Source organism: Gadus macrocephalus, chromosome 6, assembly GCF_031168955.1.
Source record: "Gadus macrocephalus chromosome 6, ASM3116895v1".
NCBI classification, from domain to species: Eukaryota; Metazoa; Chordata; class Actinopteri; order Gadiformes; family Gadidae; genus Gadus; species Gadus macrocephalus.
In genome coordinates this window covers 9,248,484-9,268,224 of record NC_082387.1, presented here as the reverse complement: position 1 = coordinate 9,268,224, position 19,741 = coordinate 9,248,484, and the positions used below count along the sequence as shown (strand labels likewise).

Below are 19,741 nucleotides of genomic sequence, written 5' to 3'. Positions count from 1 at the left end.
AGCCTGAAAAGTGTTAAGTAGAAAGTAGCATGTATATTCATCTCAGAAATATTTTCTATTCAGAAAGAAAAAAAGAAAAAAGTCAAATATTGTACGTATCACTGCGTCATTTCCTGCCCAGTCCGGAAGGTGTTTTCACTTGTTTACATTTTTTTTTATCCTGTTTTCTTAAGCCACCCTGCAAAAGATGGGTGACACTGACATCGTTACTTATTGATGTCATATATATATATTTTTTACTTTCTTACACACTGCTTCAACGATGGCTGCGATCTGTTCACGGTACTGTTTTTGGGTCCGATTTCTCCTTTGGGTCACTTCCTCTTGGATACAGATGTTAGTCACGGGTGAACAGGTAGCGGTGGTGGAGGTCTGCGTAACAGAGGAGCGACCGATAATCAGCGCTGTACTACAGGGACAGCTGGTGGAGGCTCGCCAGGGTGGAGTCCCCGGGCATGATGACAACTCTTTTGGAAAACAACTCGACCTTGAGGGAGATCTGATATTGGTGAGTCACTTCATTCATTCAAATCGATTGACATGCCCCTCGAATATGGAATAGCCTACTATGAATATTTTGGGATCTCTATTCGGGGGAGAGAGAAATCATTTGTTGGATTCTTTTTTTTATTAAACTCTGGTTTTGGTGGGGTCATCAGTTGTCAAGCTGCTCTCATATTTGCTGTCGTTAGGTGCAGGATGAGCGATCCCAGGTAACCGAAGTTGAAGGGGCAGCTACCGCTGCCCAGGATAGGGAGTCATGGATTGGAGTAGTCCCTCTGAAGATGGAGACACAATCTTCTACTGGGAACCAGGATTCTTTTGCCGATACAGTAGTCAATAAAGTCAGTGCTAAATGACCAGTTTTTCCATGTTTTGTAAATTTTTAACCCTTTTGGCATTGTTCTCCGTTTGCTATAACCTGTAGTTCATATCTATTCCACACTATACAATTCGATTGGCTGTCATATGAAACAATTGAGGACCACTGAGACCTTCCTCACTTGCCCCCCCCCCCCCCCCCCCATAAGTTTACTGTATCCTGTCCTGTAAAAAAATCCAAAATAAGCATTCTTTGTCTTTCCCAGATGAAACGAGCCTTGGTGCTGGGGGCATCCGCACTCATCATTCTGGCCCTCAACCACAACACCGTCAGCGAGGTAAATGACGAGAACCCAGTGTGTGTAGAACTATGTTGAGATGGGCGTTGAGATGGGTATTTGTGGAATGAATGATGTAAACCTGTGCTGGGACTTCACAGATGGATTTGTCCCAAGTGCTGTCCAAACCTATCATCATCATCCAGACATCAGAGAATGTCACAAAGCTGATTGGTGCACTTCTCAGGTAAGGCACACACTCCTCAAGCCTGGCCTCCATTGGAGAGAGAAGTTTCAAGAAACAGATAATAGATGCCTAATAGGAAAAAAGGAAAAGACCACACTACAACACAATATTTAACTGTTCACTGTTCATCTTTTGTATCTAACAATCATATCTGGTTTAAAATGTCCCTTTAGTGTTCCTTTTATATAGGTTGATTTCATTGGCCTATGGCTTTTACTTTTGACCAATGAGCAGAACGACGGCAGACACCCAGTGACTCAGAGTCAATTGATTTCCGTACAGGGGCCTTCACGCAACAGCCAAGATCACATACAAGACTATATTACAGGACAACCTGGTGAGTGGCTATACCAGCATTAACCGGTTTCCGGTTAGAACACGCAATTCTGTTACCAGTTGTTTTAGTGTACTGGCTACCGCATTGCTGCCTCCAATGAGTGCGTTACCCCAGGTGTCTGTGTGTGCAGGGGGCCACCCTGACCCTTTGGTCATCTTGCGGCCGTTCGAGAGGTGGTCTGTACGGAGAGTGGCAGGGGGTGATCTGTACCGGAGAGACCAACTCCCAGGTCCAGGTACTACACCTGCACACGGCAGAAGGCCCTCACAGAATGCACATACATTGCACGCATGCGCCTGAAAAATTTGATTGACTTACACCTGTTGTGTTTCTAGGAGTGTTCATTTGAGATTGCCTCACATGCCACATAGCTTTGAGAATTTTATTTTTATCGATATCAACTTTTTAGCTATAAATGCATTATTTGTATTAATCATCTTTATTTATGTGCTTTTCTTGTAGATTGCTTTGGTTTAACCCCTAACAAACTAGTTCGTCTAAATCCCTTTGAACTTGGTCCTGGGTTTGACAGAAATACCTGCAGCAGCTTTGGAACACTGTCCTGATGGTGGCTGTGGTACTCAGCACAGGGGTCATAGTTCAAGCCCGCTGGCAGTACCATGACAACCAGCTCACTGATGACGGGGAGGTACGCACTACGATAAAACCGGGTCCGTTAATAACATCTCATCTTTGTAACTGCTTTACTTAAAGCAAGCCGAATCGATTTGTGATCCCAGTGAGACCAACCTGCTTAAACAAAAGTTAAGTAAAATAAATGGATGTTTAGTATTTGGTTTTGAGGAACGACACCCATTGAGACCTTGAGATTACTTTGTATCTTTTCTTTGGCTAGTCGTCCAAACAAGACATACTGAGGAGAATGTCTTCCCTGAAGACCAAAACATACTGCCAGCCCAAGCCCTGGTGTGACTCATCCCAACCAATGGAGGCGGAGAACTGTGCGGTCTGCCTGGAGCCCTTCAACAATAACCAGGTCAGTGTAAGAGGAAGGAAGGTCTTTTGACCCAATGGTGATTCACCAGCACGTTGCTCCATACATGTTAGCCTGCGTATCTGCTCCAGATACGCAGATTATTCTGTTTGTAAAGCCTGGAGGGGGAGTGGTGAATTGTGTTGATTATAACATTTAACATTTATACAATGCTCTATTTTAAAAAGGTAAAACAATTAATTACCTTTATTTGGGCTACCAACATTTAGTCAAAAAAAAAAGGCATGCTTCCGTCACAAGTTATTTTATTTAGATATTTCTGTTTAGGCTTTTTGCTTCTACCACTTGCTGCAATGAGATAGCTTTCAACAAAAGGGAAGGCATTCCTAAGGGCCCACTACTTCTGCTGTGGCTACTTTTTGCTGCTTTACTGGCTTTGTTATCATGTGTGTGCCCTGCAGTGTCTACGTGTGCTGCCGTGCCGCCACGAGTACCACAGAGATTGTGTGGACCCCTGGCTGATCCTGCAGCACACCTGTCCCCTGTGCAAACGCAGCATTCTCGGTACGCTGATCGCTTATCCACACATGTGAGATAGCGTGGGATATAGGTGGTGTGCAGAGAAACACAATGACCTGCCTCCCAGCAGGGCAAAAGTCAGGGCGTGTACGAGCTGACACGGGGTAATCCCACACGTCTCTTTTGAGTAACCCGTCGGCCCATTGGCGACAGTGAGGTGCTGTGGAAATGGACTCGGTTCATTTTTCCCTTGGCTTCAAGCGCACTTGGGGGGGGTTGACACCTCAATGCTGAGTGAGTGAGTGCGTGCGTGAGGCAAAGTTACGAAACATCCTTTATGCTTTTTCGCCACCATTCGGCAACCACTGCAAATTTCCCAATGAGGGCAAACATTACCGTACGTTAAGCACATGTTTGACCGGCACATACATGCGAAATGGTTTTCTTTAACAATCGCTATCTGTGTAGAAAGAACCTTTAGCGCTCTGTGTGACCCTCTTCTCTTCTACGTTCAGGTAACATCTGCAGAGAGAGTTAATGTCGGACGGAAGTTGGTGTCGCCAGCTCCCTCGCCGGTCCTCAGCCCGGACCCAAACCTCCGCTACTTCCTCCATCCACAACCCTCCACCCCAGAGCATGGCTAGAAGTACGTGCTTGTCAAAATGGACCACTTGGCTCACTGCAGCTAGCCCTGTCCAGTCCCCTGACTTTGGGGGCGGGCGTAGGGTAACCCGGAGGGGGACACAGGAAGAGTCAGTAAGGTTCAATGTTACGAGAGGAAACAAAAAGGTCCAATACTGTACCACTGTTGTGGATGGCATGTTACTGTACCTGTGTGTGTGTGTGTGTGTGTGTGTGTGTGTGTGTGTGTGTGTGTGTGTGTGTGTGTGTGACCAAACCCACCTTACTGCTGGCGCCGGAGAAATTCATAATTCCCTTTCAAAAAATTAGAAATTCATGGGAATGCAACCAGTCTATTTGAGAGTGTCAATATTGCACGGGCCCACACTCTAGCAAAACAAAGATTTTTAATGACTACTAAACGGAACACTACACTGTCGTTTAAACCGGCACCATTGCATTACCTCCTAACCCTGTGTAGATGTAGCATAATAGACTATAATGGGAACAGAGAATCAAGGCATACATTATTCCACAATGGAAGCAGCTATTCATTATGGGATGTTTCAGGGCAATCTCAGATGTCGGATCAGGTTATCGGATCGGCTACATCTATTTAATGTCCAAGGATTCTGTAACTCGCAAACTGTGAGGACGGGTTGTTGGGGAAAACCCGGGTCTGCTTTACACTGATATAACTATGTTGTAGAGCATCACATGTCCTTGACAGTGTTCTTATGCTGTAAGAACCATTTGGTTACACTTGAATCATGCAGCCAACTACACAGCAAGGCATAGTTGGTTAGTTGCCTGTGCAAAGACTTACACTGCTCTCTCTGTAGCCGATCACATGCAGCCATAGCCAGAACATATGATTATATTGGCAACATTGATGACAACTCACTAGAACGACCAAGCATAATTTACATTAATTCAGGTTCTGCATATCCAAAACGATAAACCAAAGCACGGGGATGAGCTTATTGTGCAGTGCTCATCCCAAAAGAAAGATTTGAAAAAAGAAAAAGTGTTACACTGCATTAAATACAGATGTATTTGATATAGACGTATTTGTGCCGAATATGTATTTCTTCCAATTGAATTCAACACTTCCTATCCTCCTTCATCTCCCCGTTCTCACAGACTATAACCGAGCACCCTCTGGGATGGGAACCCAATACGATGATCGCTGGTACGGGTTAGGAATGCCATGTATGAATTTTAGAAAGAACATTTTGCCTTCTCATCGGGTGCTTCCAGCATGTTTCACCAACTGGGATGTATACTTGATTTGGGTACGATTGTCTTGTTCTTTTGACTGATATTATCTAGAGACAGTAGTGTAGTACTGTTTATTATGTGTTTTAATGACAACTCCAAATAAAGCATCCACAAATGTGCTTTTCCGTAACAAAACGCTCAGATCGATTTGCTATTCTGCTCATAAAAAAAAAAAAAAAAATTGTGAAAAGTAGCTCTCCCTCACATTTGAGAGGGGAATTTCATCTTTGCAGCATGTGCACTCCCGCACACACACACACACACACACACACACACACACGAGAGTGAGGTGTGGATCAGATCGGCTAAGGTACTCTAAATGTAGTTCTGCCTAAACTAGGCGTTGGTGAATGAGAGAAGATGAAGGGTGGACACGCGCTCCTCCTAAAGTACTCCCGTAGAGGCTGCAGTAAAACCTTGTTTACCCGCTCTGACGTCGTTCTGCACAGTGAATCAGGTGAGGTCTGGTTGTTCTTCCAGATGCAGTGAGAGCATCTTCTCCTTCCCTTCCATGTATGTTCCTATGTGGTTCTTTCAATGTAAATGATGTAAAGAAAATTAAATAAAAATAATGCATTCTATATATTAATAAACAAAGAGTATCTAATGAAAGAAAATTCTTGCTTTTTTTCACAAATCAAATCACTGGCGGACACGTTCCGCACTTTGGCCTTTAAAAAAAAAGGATATTGAACTGGAAGAATGTGGGGATGAAAACTAAGATTTCTAACGACAACGTCTGGAATTTATGCCGCTTGGTTTGCCCTGATAGCCAACCCCAAACAAGAAAAAAAAACCAGGGCAACTTCTCACCAACAACCTCAACTGGTGGAACATTTTAACTTGGAGAAAATATGGCTGTCGGACCCACAGGCAACAGGATTACACCGTCCTCCATCTTTAGCCTCCCCCAAAACCCTTCCATCACGAGTCTGACTTTTTTTCTATCTGCCATCAGTTTGTCTGTCCATCTGTCCGTCTGTCCACCCAGGGGAGAGGAGGAGGAGCGGGGGGTGGATGGGGTTTACTGTACTCCCTGTCCTACATGGGAGGGGGTTTCAGGAGGGGATCATGCCCTTGTTCCTCTTGCGGTCAGCCATGTTGCGGCGGTTGTGGTTGGCCCCCCGTCCCTTGCTGGCCTCCTTCTTGCGGCGGTCCTGCAGCGTCTCCTGGGTCTGGCCCTGGCCCTTGGGCTGGCCCACCACGCTGCCCGCCGGCTCGGGGCGAACGCTGGGACACACGGCAGAGACAGGCAGGGAAGAGGTTAGAACCAAGGCCAGCTGTGTGTGCCTAAAGGCGCAGTCCAGGTTCCGCGTCGACGCAACGCAAGGACTGCGCAGACGCGAACCTGTTTTGGTTCTGCGTCGGGTCAACACAAGGTTAACATTTTTGGGAGGCGCACGTCAGGCCCAGGGGGTTCTTATAGAGGACGTCATGGGTCCGTGAACCCCCTTGCGTGGCGTCGACCTGGAACAATAACGAAGCCATCATTGCTGCAAAAATGATGCTAGCGTGATTCGTACACATGGATGGAACCGGTCCAAACTCGGATGGTTCTCTCGGGGGTGGTCTGAATCTTTTGCATTTGTTTTAAGATTTGAGTTTTACTTTCATCAACAGGACGCCAAAGCTGAACACCACTTGTATATCGGTTTGCATCAGACGACTCCCACGTATGGGTTAAGGCGTGCTATAGGGCTTGAACAACAAATTGCATCATGGTATTTTTTTGTTGGCCATACTCTTCTTTGGTGTATCAGTTCAGTTTTTATATTTGTCATTGTTGCAGAATAACAACGAAAAGAGCACAATGTCTCTCCACAACGACACATAATTTCACGATTAATAACAAAAAAAAGATCAAAACCCCATTACTGCCCTTGACATTCTTCTGCTCCAATACTTCCGAAATGGAGGCGGCCCATTGCAAAGTGTCGTCAAAATGGTCAAGCCCCATTGGTCAGCATAACCTGCTCATTAACTGTTGATGCGCCACACCTGCCCTCCGCTTATTGAAGCTTAATGGGTCCCCTTGGGACAGACAGACGGCTGCGGCCCATAACACTCATTATGGCTCTGCTCCTGGTGCATGAAAGGAGCAGTCCCATAATGACTGTTGTGAGACCCAGCTGGGTTTGTCCTCGGATGACACCTCTGTGAAAAGCGTCTATTGAAGGTTTGTGTACAGGAGTAAGCCCTGCCCCCCGGAACGGCCTTCAAACCTAGGAAGGCTCCGGAAGTTTGTCTGGCTTATAACACCGTATCATTTATTATTTAAATCCCAAAAAAATAAATGGTGAAATTCTATACCACCAGGTGTGAGTGTGATTGGCTGTTACAAGACGTTTTGAAAATCGGCCTCTTCTGACATCACAAGTGGGCGTGACATTTACATTTAGGGCATTTAGCAGACGCTTTTATCCAAAGCGACTTACATCAGTTGTCCACCTAGATGTGTGCTGGATAGACGCGCGACGTTCGCTACAGTCCACTGGGTAGGCTGGTGAACTGATCTATCCAGCACAGATCTAGGTGGACACGCCCACTAGTGATGGGAGGCAGTATTTCAACGGCTCGTCACACTCGGTATAATATGCCCCCTTTAAACCATAATGGAAATATTGGAATGTCGCCATTTTGAAAAAGAGATAGGACAATGGCGCAGCCACAACTCTGGGGTATCGCTCTCTCACCGTCCCTCGCTCGCTGGACAGCGAGCGAGGGACGGTGAGAGAGCGATACCGCAGAGGCACGGTGGAGGGCGGGAGGTGGAGCAGTGCTTTACCCTTTCTTCTGGTGGAAGGCGGCCCGTCTGGCCTCGGCACGTTCCCTAAGCAGGGCGGGGTCCTGGCAGAACTGGTCCCTGGGCGCGTGGTTGGGGTTCTGGTTCTTTTGTTAAGGAAGAAAGAAAAAAAAAAAAACGCTCGCTCGTAAAAACAAAAAAGGAACACAGGTAGGAAGGAGCCGACACGAGTGATTGGTTTTTGTGTGCGTTTTGTGGTAGGTTACCTCCATGGGCCTCGTGTCTTCCTCCTCTTCCTCCTCCAGCTCAAACTGCGCTTTGTTTCCGGTCCGCAGCACTAATGGGAGGGTGAAAGGCCTGCGGAGGGAGAACAATACTGGGGTGAGAGGGTTGCCTCACTTAAACGCTTCCGGAAGCCTCAAAACGGTCTCCCCGCCCTACTCACCAGTCTCCCCATCTAACCAGTCTCCCTCCCTCCCCCAGTCTCACCTATTTGAGTAAGGGTGTGTTACTCAAATGCTTGAGTAAGAGTGTTGTCTCACTGAAACGCTTCCAGAAGCCTCAAACACTCTCCCCCTTTCACCGGTCTACCTCCTTCCCCAGTCACCAAGTCTCCCCCTTTCCCCTCTCTCACTCGTCTCCCCTCTCTCACTCGTCTCCCCCCTCTCACTCGTCTCCCCCCCCCCCTCTCTCACCCTTCTCCCCTCTCTCACCCGTCTCCCCTCTCTCACCCGTCTCCCCTCTCTCACCCGTCTCCCCTCTCACCCGTCTCCCCTCTCTCACCCGTCTCCCCTCTCTCACCCGTCTCCCCTCTCTCACCCGTCTCCCCTCTCACCCGTCTCCCCTCTCTCTCTACCGTCTCCCCTCTCTCTCACCCATCTCCCCAGTCTCCCTCACCCATCTCCCCAGTCTCCCTCACCCATCTCCCCAGTCTCCCTCACCCATCTCCCCAGTCTCCCTCCTTCTCCCAGTCTCCCCAGTCCCCCTCTCTCTACTTCAGTCTCCCCCTACTCGTCCCCCAGCTCAAGCTTGCCCCATGCAGTTCCAGCCACCCCCCGGCCCCTCGCCCCAGCTCCACCATCCCCTCCCCGGGGCCCTACCTCCGGCTCAGCAGGCTGTCTCCGTCCAGGTCGTTGGCCCCCACTTGGTTGACGTCGTAGGTGTCGTCGTACTCGTCGTCGTAGTCCCCGTCCAGGGTGTAGACCGCCCCGGGCTCCACCATCACCTCGTCCACCACGTTCTCGTAGGCCCGGTAGCGGTCCCGCTGCGCGTCGATGTGCTGCTTGTCCCCGAGGACCTCCTGCGCGCTCTCCCCTTTCCTGCGGCGTCACAGAGGAGGGGGGGGGGGGGGGGGGGGGATAAAAGGGGTTGAAATATTATAACAGGAATTGGTTAAGTAGACAAAACAGCGGCGACGCCAGGTTCGATTCCGACCTATGGCCCTATGCTTTCATTGTGTACATTGTGATGGAAAAATTCATACGTCGCTACCTTTTAGTCCTATCGGCTTTGTTTTCCATTCCGTGTATCGTCTTGCCACCCCGCTTTTCCTCAGTGTCGTCTACGTATTGACCGTTGTGCTCGGGTCAGCCACCTCCTCGTTTGAGTGAGTGACGTCGTCAAAATGTTAACCTTTGTGCTCTGGTCATCTGTCCCACCTTTCTCAGTGGCAACTAAATGTAAAACCCTTTTCTATGGGTAGCCGGCCTGCCTTCCTCAGAATCAATCGTGATGCAAACCTTCGTACTTGGGGTAAAACGGTCACAAGGAGTAGGACATTCTCTTGTGCACCCTTCTGCTCGATGAGAACAAAGTCTGTGTCTTGATTAAACATTACCTGATTTGATTATTGACCTCTGCAATGTGGGGAGATTCTGAAACTGCATAAAAAGCTCTGTAAACCTGGATTCTGAACTCACCCTGCTAGAGAGGAGTCTAATGTGTGCATGCTTTAACCCTAGGTTATTTGTTCTACAAGTGTTAGTAGAAATCTCATGCCTAGACACAATATCTGTTAAAGGAAATTGCCCCAACAAGATGCCGTCCGAACAACATCACAACAAAAGAAGCAGACATGCATAGAAAACACAAAGCGTTGATGGACATGATAAACAGAGGGATATCAATACGGGTTAAGAGTGACGGCCTGGTTATGATTGTCCTGTTGGGTTCTGAACTTCAAAAGAGGACGAGTGTCGCCACTCCTCCGAGTCTGGGTGTGAGAGCGAGGTTTCCTCAAAAGGCTTTTGGTGGGCTGATATATAATTATTTTTACCCTGGACATCCTGAATTATTAAACATCTTTTCCCCCCCGAAACACTTCAGGGAAATCCAATGAGTTGTGGCTTCAGTTGAAATGCCATCGTGGTCTTTAATAACAAAGGGCTCAGTTACTGTGCACTGAGAGGAATAATTAGTGGAACCAATGATATAAGCAGCAGAAACAAAGGGTTGGCTGTCTTGACATGACTTGGCACATGAAACGGTGTAGGATTCACAGTCTAGTAGACCAAAGGGAAACCTTGAGGCTATACAAATTAGCTGTGTTGCATCACATGCAAAATCCTATTCATGTCATAACATGAATCAAATTTCAAACAACTCTGAAACAGCTGTTTTTCAATAGAAAACAAGGAATGTTCTTAAATTCTTATTATTAATGAATTATTGCGCTCACTTCACTTTATTGCATCATGTGGATTGCGATAGGATGCCCAAGGGCTGGTAGAAGATAAATAGACCTGTAGGTATCCTTGCGCAAGACATCTTATGTCGGCTCCAGCTCCCCTACCAGGTTACATGGATGGATGCAGCGTTCAGAAGGGGGTTACAAAGAGGGGCCGGTCTACCCAGTGTGGATGTGAAACCTCTACCGCCACCTTTCTGAGAACGGAGGTCCTCCCCACCGGGAAAACATCGACCCCTTTCATTGCAGAGGCCGTGTTCTCCGTCGGCCAATCCCGTGCACACGTCACTCACCTCCTGCCCTTCCAGATGCGGGACATGTCCACCTTGTCCCTGTGGAACACGTCAAACTCGTCGTCGTCGAACACGTTGGACCTTTCGCTCAGCACCGGCGGCAGCTCCTCCTTCGGGGCTCTGGGGACACAAGGGGGGGAGCGCCGTCTCAGTGACTCGTGCGACCGCAAGTCGCGCCTCACGAATCACGTCAGGTAAATGTGAAAGTCTCCTTTGTTAGCCAATAAGCATCCCTTGTTAACCATCGCTCAAGCTGCATGAGCCGTACTGTGTTGGCGGACAGGGAGACCCTTTCATATCGTTATCGCCACAATAGACACGGCCTACAGTTCCCTTTCAGGGGGCTGGTGTGTGGACCCAACAACCCGAGGTGTTCAGGCTGCTGCAGCCGCCTATCTCGGTCGTGTTTCTCTTGGAAAAGAGATTATCAATCTCAACCTTTCCTGGTAAATTAAAGATAACAGTTTGATTCATCCTGGAGAGTATGTTTTTCCTACATGCCCACTTTTCTCATGAACACATTTTGGAATTCATTTTATGATGGAGGGTCCACTGTATTTTGGGTTGGTCATCAACAGGCCTTAATGTCCTTATTTTCATTAAAAAAAAAATGTACACACACACACACACACACACACACACACACACACACACAGACGCACACACACAGACGCACACACACGATTTAATTTAAAAACGTGACACTTCCCTCCTCTTTAAAAAAACGTATGTCGTCTATTGAAGGCGTTGGCGCCCCCCGGAGGGGTTACCTGGGCATGGCGCGGTCCAGCTGGTCCAGGCCGGGGGCCAGGCGGTCCTCCAGGATGTTGTTGATGACCAGCTCCGAGCTGTAGTCGTACTCCTGGAGGCAGGCCAGCAGGAAGCCCTCCCCCAGGTCGGGCAGCAGCTCCCTGATCGAGGAGAGCAGCGACTCCAGCTCCCCCGCGCCCAGCGAACCCGCAGCGCCCTACACACACACACACACACACACACACACACACACACACACACACACACACACACACACACACACACACACACACACACACACACACACACACACACACTTAAACTCTGGGGTACGCAAGTACGCACGACTAGGCTCAAGTGTTAACAGTCATTAACGTTTTGATGAATAAATGATAATACACTTTACAGCATAATGGAATGAAAGAAAAATAAATAAATCTATCAAAATAAGTCACACAACGTTTTAATTTTTTTTTTGTTCCGACATCTCCCCCTAGTGGCAGCACATGTAGATTGCACACATGTACGTTGTGTAAATGAACAACCAACTGATTCATGTCAACACGGACTCTTTATTCAAAGAAGAGCGACGTCATTGGCGCAAAGTCCAATGAAACCAACACTTGGTACGCTACAGTAAGACAAGGAAGAGAGTACGTACGTTGTTTCCTTTGTGGGGCATGTACTGCGAGGCTTCAGCTCCCCTGGGGGTCTCCCAGCCCTCCCCGGACTCCCTCAGCCCCAGGGGGGAGGCCCGGCCCCCGGCGGCCCCTCCCTGGGCTGCTGGGAGGCCGTGGGTCTGCGTGTGGCCCCGGGGCCTGCGCCGGCCCACGCTGTCCCAGGCACTCTGCACCCCCTGAAGCAGGTACGACGTCCGCGTCTCGTCTCTGGAGGTCAGGTGGGACGGAGGCAAAAAGAACTTCAGTGGGACCACGTCAGCCCTCTACTGGCCTCCCTTCATTCATGTCTAGTTAAGATTTCATATCCCCCCCCCCCCTCCCTAGTGTTTGATTCATAAAAATACCACTTTGCCTTTTATTGGCTGTTCACCGGTTCTCTCATCGTTTCGGTCGTATTTGAACTTGGGTTTTATTTATTTAAGCGGAACATCACTTGGATCAACCCAGGTTTGTTTTTAAATGTTCTTTATAATATACATTTACTTTAGAGTGACAACACTACCAGGTTTCTGCTGTTACAGCGACGTTCATTGACGAGGACACTAATGCAAATTCCAGAAGGATTTTAGCCTCCATTTGAGCCACAGTCACATGGCACTGCATGGCAACTCATTTACATGACTTTGAATTGTAATCAAATTCTAAAAAGTGGCAGCGCGCAACACAAATGAATGCATCTGATTGGCTCAAAATGGGGCCATGTGACTTGGTATTCTGTGTTAATAAATGACGACCAATGAATGAACTCAAAATTGAATCAACCGCTGCTAATCTGAACCAATCTAGCCCTGACGCAACCTTTTTAGTTGTCAAGGTCTTTGTAATAGTTCAATAGATTTGGTATATCTCAATCATTTGCTAATTTCTCTAGCAAATAGGGTATGCCGAAAGGTAATCCCCAATGTCTGAGCATCATAAAAAAAAGAAGCCTGACCCCTACCTGCTCATTAATTAAATGCTTGCATTCTGCTAATGGACTAAATAGCAATATGATGATAGTTACATGAGAGGCAGAGCCTGCTGCAGTAGACTGATGTCGTCGGCTATGGGGAACTGTTCATCATAGTCTGACAGGAACCTGTGAAGGAACAAACACACACACTTCATTATTAAAATTGAACAGTAAAGTGTTTGAAGGATTTTTGGATCATTAATTGATCCAATTAGAAACACACAGATCTGAAAGTACTTTATCATGCATATAAAAATGTATTCTTTATGGTGCAACACCTAGAATTTTCTTCCTACCGTTTTTCAGGGAGAAATGACGTGAAATGTTGTAGGAGTTCCTCTGCGAATGTTTGGATATTGTCACCCCTGGAAAACAGAAGCCATGTTCACAGTCCCATAGGGAAACTAAACACTCTCATGACACCAAACAAGATTCAGGCCCACTAATTCCCTCAGCTCCAATCAATGGCGGAATATTATTTCACGTGCATAAACAACTTTATATCATCCGAGCAGATAGTGAACATCTCATAGAAACCATATCGAAGTGTATATTCCAATTCCAAAACAAAAGTAGGCCACATATATATGCCTACAAACGGCGCTAGAACCGTTAATTCAATGAGACGATAATCCACTTGCTGACAAGACGCCTCAGAATGACCTGTGGCCCATGTTGCAACAGGGCTCCACGCGAAGGATAACAGGACTTATTGTATGGAGCTCACCTAGGGCTAGTCCTATTAATCGCATTTTGATGGCGATTTAGATTTTTGGCGTCAAAACGATCACAAAAATAACATAATCGATATTTTCGATGTTCTTTATTTTTTTATGTTTTGTAGAAAGGGCAGAACAGGTGGATACATATCTGTATATCCTTTTAGATTGGAACATTTTCTTTTGACCATTTTTAACCAGTTCTCAGTAACAAAAAGAAAAATCTGAATAAATACATGTTTTCAAACTAAAAAAGAATCGTCTGAATAATCGTGATTTCAATATTGACCAAAATAATCGTGATTTTGATTTTCCCCCATAATCGAGCAGCCCATAACTCACCCCTCCAGGATGGGCTGTAGGCAGGCGTGCTGCAGCAGCAGGTGGGCCACCTCCACCATCCTCTTACACGAGTGGCACATCCTCTTCCACAAGTCCTCCTTAAGGCTGGGGGGGGGGCAGGGGGGGAGAGAGAGGGAATGTGTGTTTATTAGATGGCCCAATGCACTTTACATTTGTATACATATTTCAGATCAGTTGTGATGCATGATTGCCTGTTCTGAACTTTTGTATTGTGCAACGTGGTCTGTAACTGTAAAACCATCTGGGGTTATTCAAGTGTGAAGTTTAGCCTGTGGGACTGCCTTGGAGACAGGGCAAATTGACTGCTGGTGTGTTGAGAGGTCGGGTTTCTTTTGATGCCGATGGTCTCACCATGAGGTAGGCATGGAGACAACCCTGTTGGTTGTTGACCCGAGTGTGCTCAAGTTTGGGCAAGGTTTGAAAATTCTGCTTTTTTTTAGCTGGTTTTGTATTTTCATTCCAAAACAAAAGCAGGGTATGGGCAAAAGAAAAAAAAACAAGCCTTTTTTTTTATACGATGAAAAGTTGAAGAAAATGTATTCGAAAAATCTTTCCTGGCAAGCAGTAATTAATGAGAGAAGTACCCGTGTCAGGTGCCTTGGAAGACTGGTTCTCCCCTGTCCATTCAATTATTAAACTATCTTCCTTAGTGAATGAATAACATTTTACCTTCTCGAACTTGAAGACGGACATGCGTCGCTCACCTTTTGTCTGTAAAGTTTCTCTTCCTCACTGCCTTCTCAATGTCCGGGACAGCAGACTCATAAAAGGAGACCAGTCTGGATTACCATGAGGAGAAAAGGAGAGAAGCGTTACGCTGGCCCTGTGTCGTGGCTGATATGGATGGTTCAGGGGTGAGGGTGGAGTCTCGGCCTACCTGCTGAGGAAGCTGTGGGACTGGAAGGTGGAGCAGGCAGGGGGGTAGATGTCTAGGAAGGCGTGGATGGTGGTGGTTGAGTCACACAGGTACAGAACCAGGTCTAACAAGTCCTGTGGTGCACACACACATGAATATGTATTATATTTTAAAGAGATTAGACGTAGTTTGGTGGACGCTTTCATATCCAACGGGATCTCTTGCGATACTGTGAGTGCAGAGGGCATGAAGGAAGCGACCAGGGTGTGTGGAAAGAAGTTGGAAATTGAAATGGTTTAAATGGTGAGGCGTTGGCTCAGTCCATGTGAAACTATTTAAAAGTAAAACAACAAAAAAATGCGGCGACACATGTCAGGTGAGTTCCGACAAACTAATTCAGCGCACAATAACTTGCACAGTCTGTTTACGCACACAATGCTGTGCTTATAGTCCCAGTGTTATTGAAAATCGACCATTTAATAATCTACTGGTAATAATTTTTTATTGTAGCACTATAAAACCCAATAAATCACAATGCAAAATATTAACTAATCACACCAAAGTCATTATTTATCTTGATAAATCTCGAAGTGTAGGTTGAAGCATAGCCAGAGTTTAGGGTTACGTAATGAAGGAAAAACAGACAAGTAAGTTTCTCCCCCAAAAAATGTTTGCTGTAAATGGGGATCCACATAGAGAGAGAACCTTCCAGCGTCTTCTACCATTGGAAATACATTAGACTCGATGGCCAAAGCCTTAGCCTAATGCGTGTTCACTTGTTTAAGGGAAGCCCAACGGCAATAGGTGCACTCACACTAGGCCCTTTTCCATCGCCATGTATTTATAAATAAGAAGGGACAGACGGAGAGACAGAGCCAGAGATACACAGAGAAAGTCAGAGTCAGAGATACACAGGGAAAGAGAGAGGCAGAGACAGAGATACAAAGAAAGAGGGAAAGAGAGAGACAGACAGAGATACACAGAGATAGACCGAGGCCGACAGAGATACACAGAGAAAGACAGAGGCAGAGATACACAGAGAAAGAGAGACAGAGATACACAAAGAAAGAGGGAAAGAGAGAGACGGACAGAGATACACAGAGATAGACCGAGGCAGAGACACACAGAGAAAGACAGAGGCAGAGATACACAGAGAAAGAGAGAGACAGAGACAGCGACAGAGCTGCACAGAGACGGAGACAGGGAGCGTACCTGCTGACTCATGGTCATGGCAGTGGGCCGGCCGTTGGCACTGAGCTTCATGGGCTCCATGGCGGCGCCTTCACACTGAAGACCGCACTTGTCCAGGATCGTGTCGAACACCTGGAGATCAACAGAGAGACGTCACGCATCTCGGGACGCAAATAAACCTGTGACAGTGCTTCAGCCTTTCTCCACCGTCTGGACGAAGGGACACATCCGTGGCTCACCAGCGGGTGCGCGTCCAAAGACTAGCGGGCTACACTACGACATATTCAGTCAGACCGGGGCCAGCCGGTCGGGTCGGACTTACCTGCAGAACCGACGGCACCGCCTCGTCCAGGTCACTGTAGTAACCGGGCTGCTGCGTGAAGATGTTTTCTAAAAAAGAATTAAGAAAGGTATTCATGTCATCATCAAAATGGTTGAGTTAACACAACATGGCTCTCGGCCATTTAGGAGGAGCACTTAGGAAGGCCCTCGGAGTTTGGGGTCCTTTAACATCCCTTAACAACAGCCTACCTATCATCTTATGCAACAGCTGGGTGTTGCCCTTGCCGAACAGCACGCACAGGTCCAGGATCTTGGGAATGTCAAACAGAAAGTTTTCGTAGATGATCTCGCCAAACACGGACGGAGTCAGGAAGTTCTCCTGAGAGGGAGTGGAAGAAGGGAGAAGATCACACACACACACACACACACAGAACGAAGCAGCTGGTTACTAATGGATGACATAACGATGATACCGATGACACATCGGGGAAGGGACTCATTGGTTTGGTCGGAGAAGGGACGGAGCTCGTTTTGGAGACCCGGGTGAGGATGAAGCAATATATGTGGCCAAATGACATAACTAGCTGGGGTCACAGTAACAATAAATAAAAACAGTGGCCTCCCTGATCAAATATTTACAATTATTTCTGAGACTTAAAACACCAAAATGAAAGGCTTCTACTGCCCTGCAGATAAGGAAAATCACAGAAAATCACTTACAATCCAGCTACTATACGAGAAGCAACTACTATACATACTACTTTTATACATATTGTGAATTCTTTGATGCCTTTCTCCCATTGTTTTTCTCTGCATGCCCATTTTTAATTAAAAGCCCAACTCATTTCCTTTTGGTTCATACCCAACGACCCTTGTGTATTGATCGTGATATCCAGTAGGTCCAATACAGACACATAACCATCGATATGCAAGGGGTTGCATTGAAAGTTGCCAATAGTGGGAGTTCCTCCATCCGTCACTACATGGACCAGCACACTTCAACACATCAGCACTACAGTAAGGGTGCCTCTGGAGTCCCTCTTTCAATAGAGGGTTGCCAGCCGGGTCCTCTATTGCAGAGACACCAACAGGTCGGACATACTGGGAAGGTCCAAAACAATCGTCTACTGCTGGCATTCTTATGCCACACACACACCCATTCAATTCGGCGTCTGTACACGACCAACGAATGCAAGATGGCAAAAAGAACAAGAAAGAATCCGGGCAACGATTTGGGCGTGGTTGGCGGGGCCTACCTTGGACTCCTTGTGCGTGGCCATCCGGAGGAAGGTCATGAAGACCGCCCGGTGAATGTGACGCTGCGCCTCTGCCACGGCCGGGGAGCAAGGCAGCCCTGCCGGGTCCAGGCCACGGGAGGCGTGGCGCAGGTACGAGTCCAGACACTTCTGCAGCGTCTCGTCGAACACGACCTAGCGGGGAACACAGCGGGAGGAGGAGGGAGACGGTTAAGTAACAGATGAAGACACACCTTGGCTACATAACTGCAGCCCCCCCCTCAGAGGGTTGGTGACAGGGGGTATTTTTAGCTATTTGAGAATGTGCTTATGCATAGTTCAAGTCGAGGATCACTAGTCTGAATACACTTGTCTTTAATGGTAAAATTAAGGGTTAGAAAGGGTTGAATCTGAAACGAAAGTTTTCACTAAATGACATTCTGGCTGGGTCTACTTTTCAGAAATGTACCCAAAATTTTAATTAATCCTCTTTATTTATTTTTTTGTTTAATTACTTGAAGTGAGCTTTTTTTCTAAGGTTAAATAGTTGTCAAAAGTATTGATCACTGATTGAAGGAAACACTGTAATTTCACAGTAACACCCTTCTCTAACCCCAGCAGATGTACCTGGCACCAGAACTTGTCATGGGGTAAAGCCAGCAACCACTCCAGGTCTTCAGTGATGAACTTGGCATGTTCTAGGAACTCCTCCACCTGAGCAGGTGAGCCATCCTCGGGCGGAGGCTTGTAGGGCACAAAACATCGCTCTTCCTTCCGGTCAGGATGCTAATAGGGGAATATATCGAACGTTACTACGGGCAGGGTTACACGTAAGACCTCAGTTTACGTTGAGAAGAGGCGGCTGTGGCGTTTGCTTTGGTGCTGAAACTCATTTATATGATCTACCCAACCGAGGGGTCAAAATGGGACTTATAAAAAACACAGACAGACACACACACACACACCGGAGATGACTCACCAGAGCAGGCAAGGTTCGGTCTTTTCCGACAACACTCGGTTCAGTCACCTGTTGTTCATCAAGCGGTACTATGGCACAGGCCATGATCTCTCTGTCCCGTTGCTTCTGTCAAATAAAAACAATGAATAAACTCATGACGGTTGTTCTACTTCCTAAACCAGTGCTGTAAACCCACAGCGGTGTCCCGAAACAGGAGTTTTCTTCATTAGATGGGGAGATGCAAGCAAACTATTTAGTTAAACGTCAGCCTGCCTGTGATGGACCAATACTTCTTGCATCAAATGTTGGATGTTAACCTGAATCACCTCGAATCAAACATCTAACACGGGGAAGGATTCCACAAAAAAACACAGCTTATCTTTCAAATCCTTCAAGATGAGTGGAGCAAGTATGCTAAAGACTTCCGAACTTTGCTATAACTCATGACTGTCATGTTGACACGTTGAACACCTAAGCTGTTCAACTTAATAGCTAGAGGTTTGATAAGGGACAGCGCGTCAATGGGAAAGGCTAACCTGGCTAGCCGGCTTTGCGTTTAACACCAATGCCTCCCTGTTCAAAAAGATCAGATGTTAATGTACAGAAGTCGAACTTACCTCTAACTTTAATATCCGCAATATATAAAAGCCATTGCATTAAATCACACCACAAGCCTTGTCAAATTGCTGGTGAGCTCACTCTCATGGTTCCTTCCGAACAGGCCAGGAAGTGGCAGGAGTTCTAAATAACGCATGCGCAAAAACACTTCTACTCCTGAGTCCTGACGTGTGTAGTGCCGCCTAGCTGGACGAAAATGGTACTGCAGCAAGACGATCCCAAAACGGTTGTGTATTTCTTTGGGGTAGAGGTAGTCTCGCAAACAAAGCCAGACCAAACTACAGCAAGTAGAATGCCAGATCTAAGCCATGACGCACTACCAGTCGAGAGGACTCTCGGCATACAGTGGGATACA

General features: G+C 46.9%; 2 protein-coding genes across 5 annotated transcripts; one reads left to right on the top strand and one right to left on the bottom strand.

Annotated features, from left to right (window-relative positions):
• The first annotated feature begins 113 nt into the window (after positions 1 to 113).
• rnf215 (ring finger protein 215) lies at positions 114 to 5,728 on the top strand. 3 transcript variants are annotated; one of them, XM_060053906.1, is made up of 10 exons: positions 114 to 508; positions 693 to 845; positions 1,089 to 1,160; positions 1,262 to 1,347; positions 1,630 to 1,684; positions 1,815 to 1,919; positions 2,217 to 2,333; positions 2,541 to 2,681; positions 3,101 to 3,203; positions 3,674 to 5,728. In XM_060053906.1, the coding sequence occupies exons 1-10, from the start codon at positions 263 to 265 to the stop codon at positions 3,694 to 3,696; spliced, it is 1,101 nt and encodes a 366-aa protein (XP_059909889.1). In that variant the 5' UTR covers positions 114 to 262; the 3' UTR covers positions 3,697 to 5,728. The 3 variants fall into 3 exon arrangements, with proteins under 3 accessions (XP_059909889.1, XP_059909888.1, XP_059909890.1); XM_060053905.1 differs by lacking the exon at positions 3,101 to 3,203; XM_060053907.1 differs by lacking the exons at positions 693 to 845; positions 3,101 to 3,203.
• Positions 5,729 to 5,760: 32 nt separating this feature from the next.
• On the bottom strand, positions 5,761 to 19,533 carry ascc2 (activating signal cointegrator 1 complex subunit 2). Of its 2 annotated transcripts, none has more exons than XM_060053902.1 (19): positions 19,386 to 19,533; positions 18,790 to 18,894; positions 18,438 to 18,596; positions 17,832 to 18,005; positions 16,825 to 16,954; positions 16,616 to 16,683; positions 16,315 to 16,425; positions 15,124 to 15,236; positions 14,951 to 15,025; positions 14,226 to 14,330; positions 13,461 to 13,529; positions 13,216 to 13,290; positions 12,194 to 12,419; positions 11,553 to 11,749; positions 10,783 to 10,902; positions 8,904 to 9,122; positions 8,070 to 8,160; positions 7,846 to 7,949; positions 5,761 to 6,290 (listed from the first exon to the last, which is right to left on the bottom strand). In XM_060053902.1, exons 2-19 carry the CDS (start codon positions 18,871 to 18,873, stop codon positions 6,119 to 6,121), a joined length of 2,292 nt encoding a protein of 763 aa, XP_059909885.1. In that variant the 5' UTR covers positions 18,874 to 18,894; positions 19,386 to 19,533; the 3' UTR covers positions 5,761 to 6,118. The 2 variants fall into 2 exon arrangements, with proteins under 2 accessions (XP_059909885.1, XP_059909886.1); XM_060053903.1 differs by having other exon boundaries at positions 18,790 to 18,891; positions 19,386 to 19,522.
• Positions 19,534 to 19,741: the final 208 nt, after the last annotated feature.

Bases quoted from the DNA above. Each gene is read 5' to 3' on its own strand.
- ascc2 (XM_060053902.1), bottom strand. From the start codon at position 18,873: ATGGCCTGTGCCATAGTACCGCTTGATGAACAACAGGTGACTGAACCG. The intron at 13,291-13,460 runs GTAGGAAGAAAA...GTTCCTTCACAG, and splicing joins TCATTTCTCCCTGAAAAACG to GTTCCTGTCAGACTATGATG. The intron at 6,291-7,845 runs GTAAAGCACTGC...CGTGTGTCCCAG, and splicing joins GCCTTCCACCAGAAGAAAGG to CGTTCGCCCCGAGCCGGCGG.
- rnf215 (XM_060053905.1), top strand. From the start codon at position 263: ATGGCTGCGATCTGTTCACGGTACTGTTTTTGGGTCCGATTTCTCCTT. The intron at 1,685-1,814 runs GTGAGTGGCTAT...CTGTGTGTGCAG, and splicing joins CTATATTACAGGACAACCTG to GGGGCCACCCTGACCCTTTG. The intron at 1,920-2,216 runs GTACTACACCTG...TGGGTTTGACAG, and splicing joins AGACCAACTCCCAGGTCCAG to AAATACCTGCAGCAGCTTTG.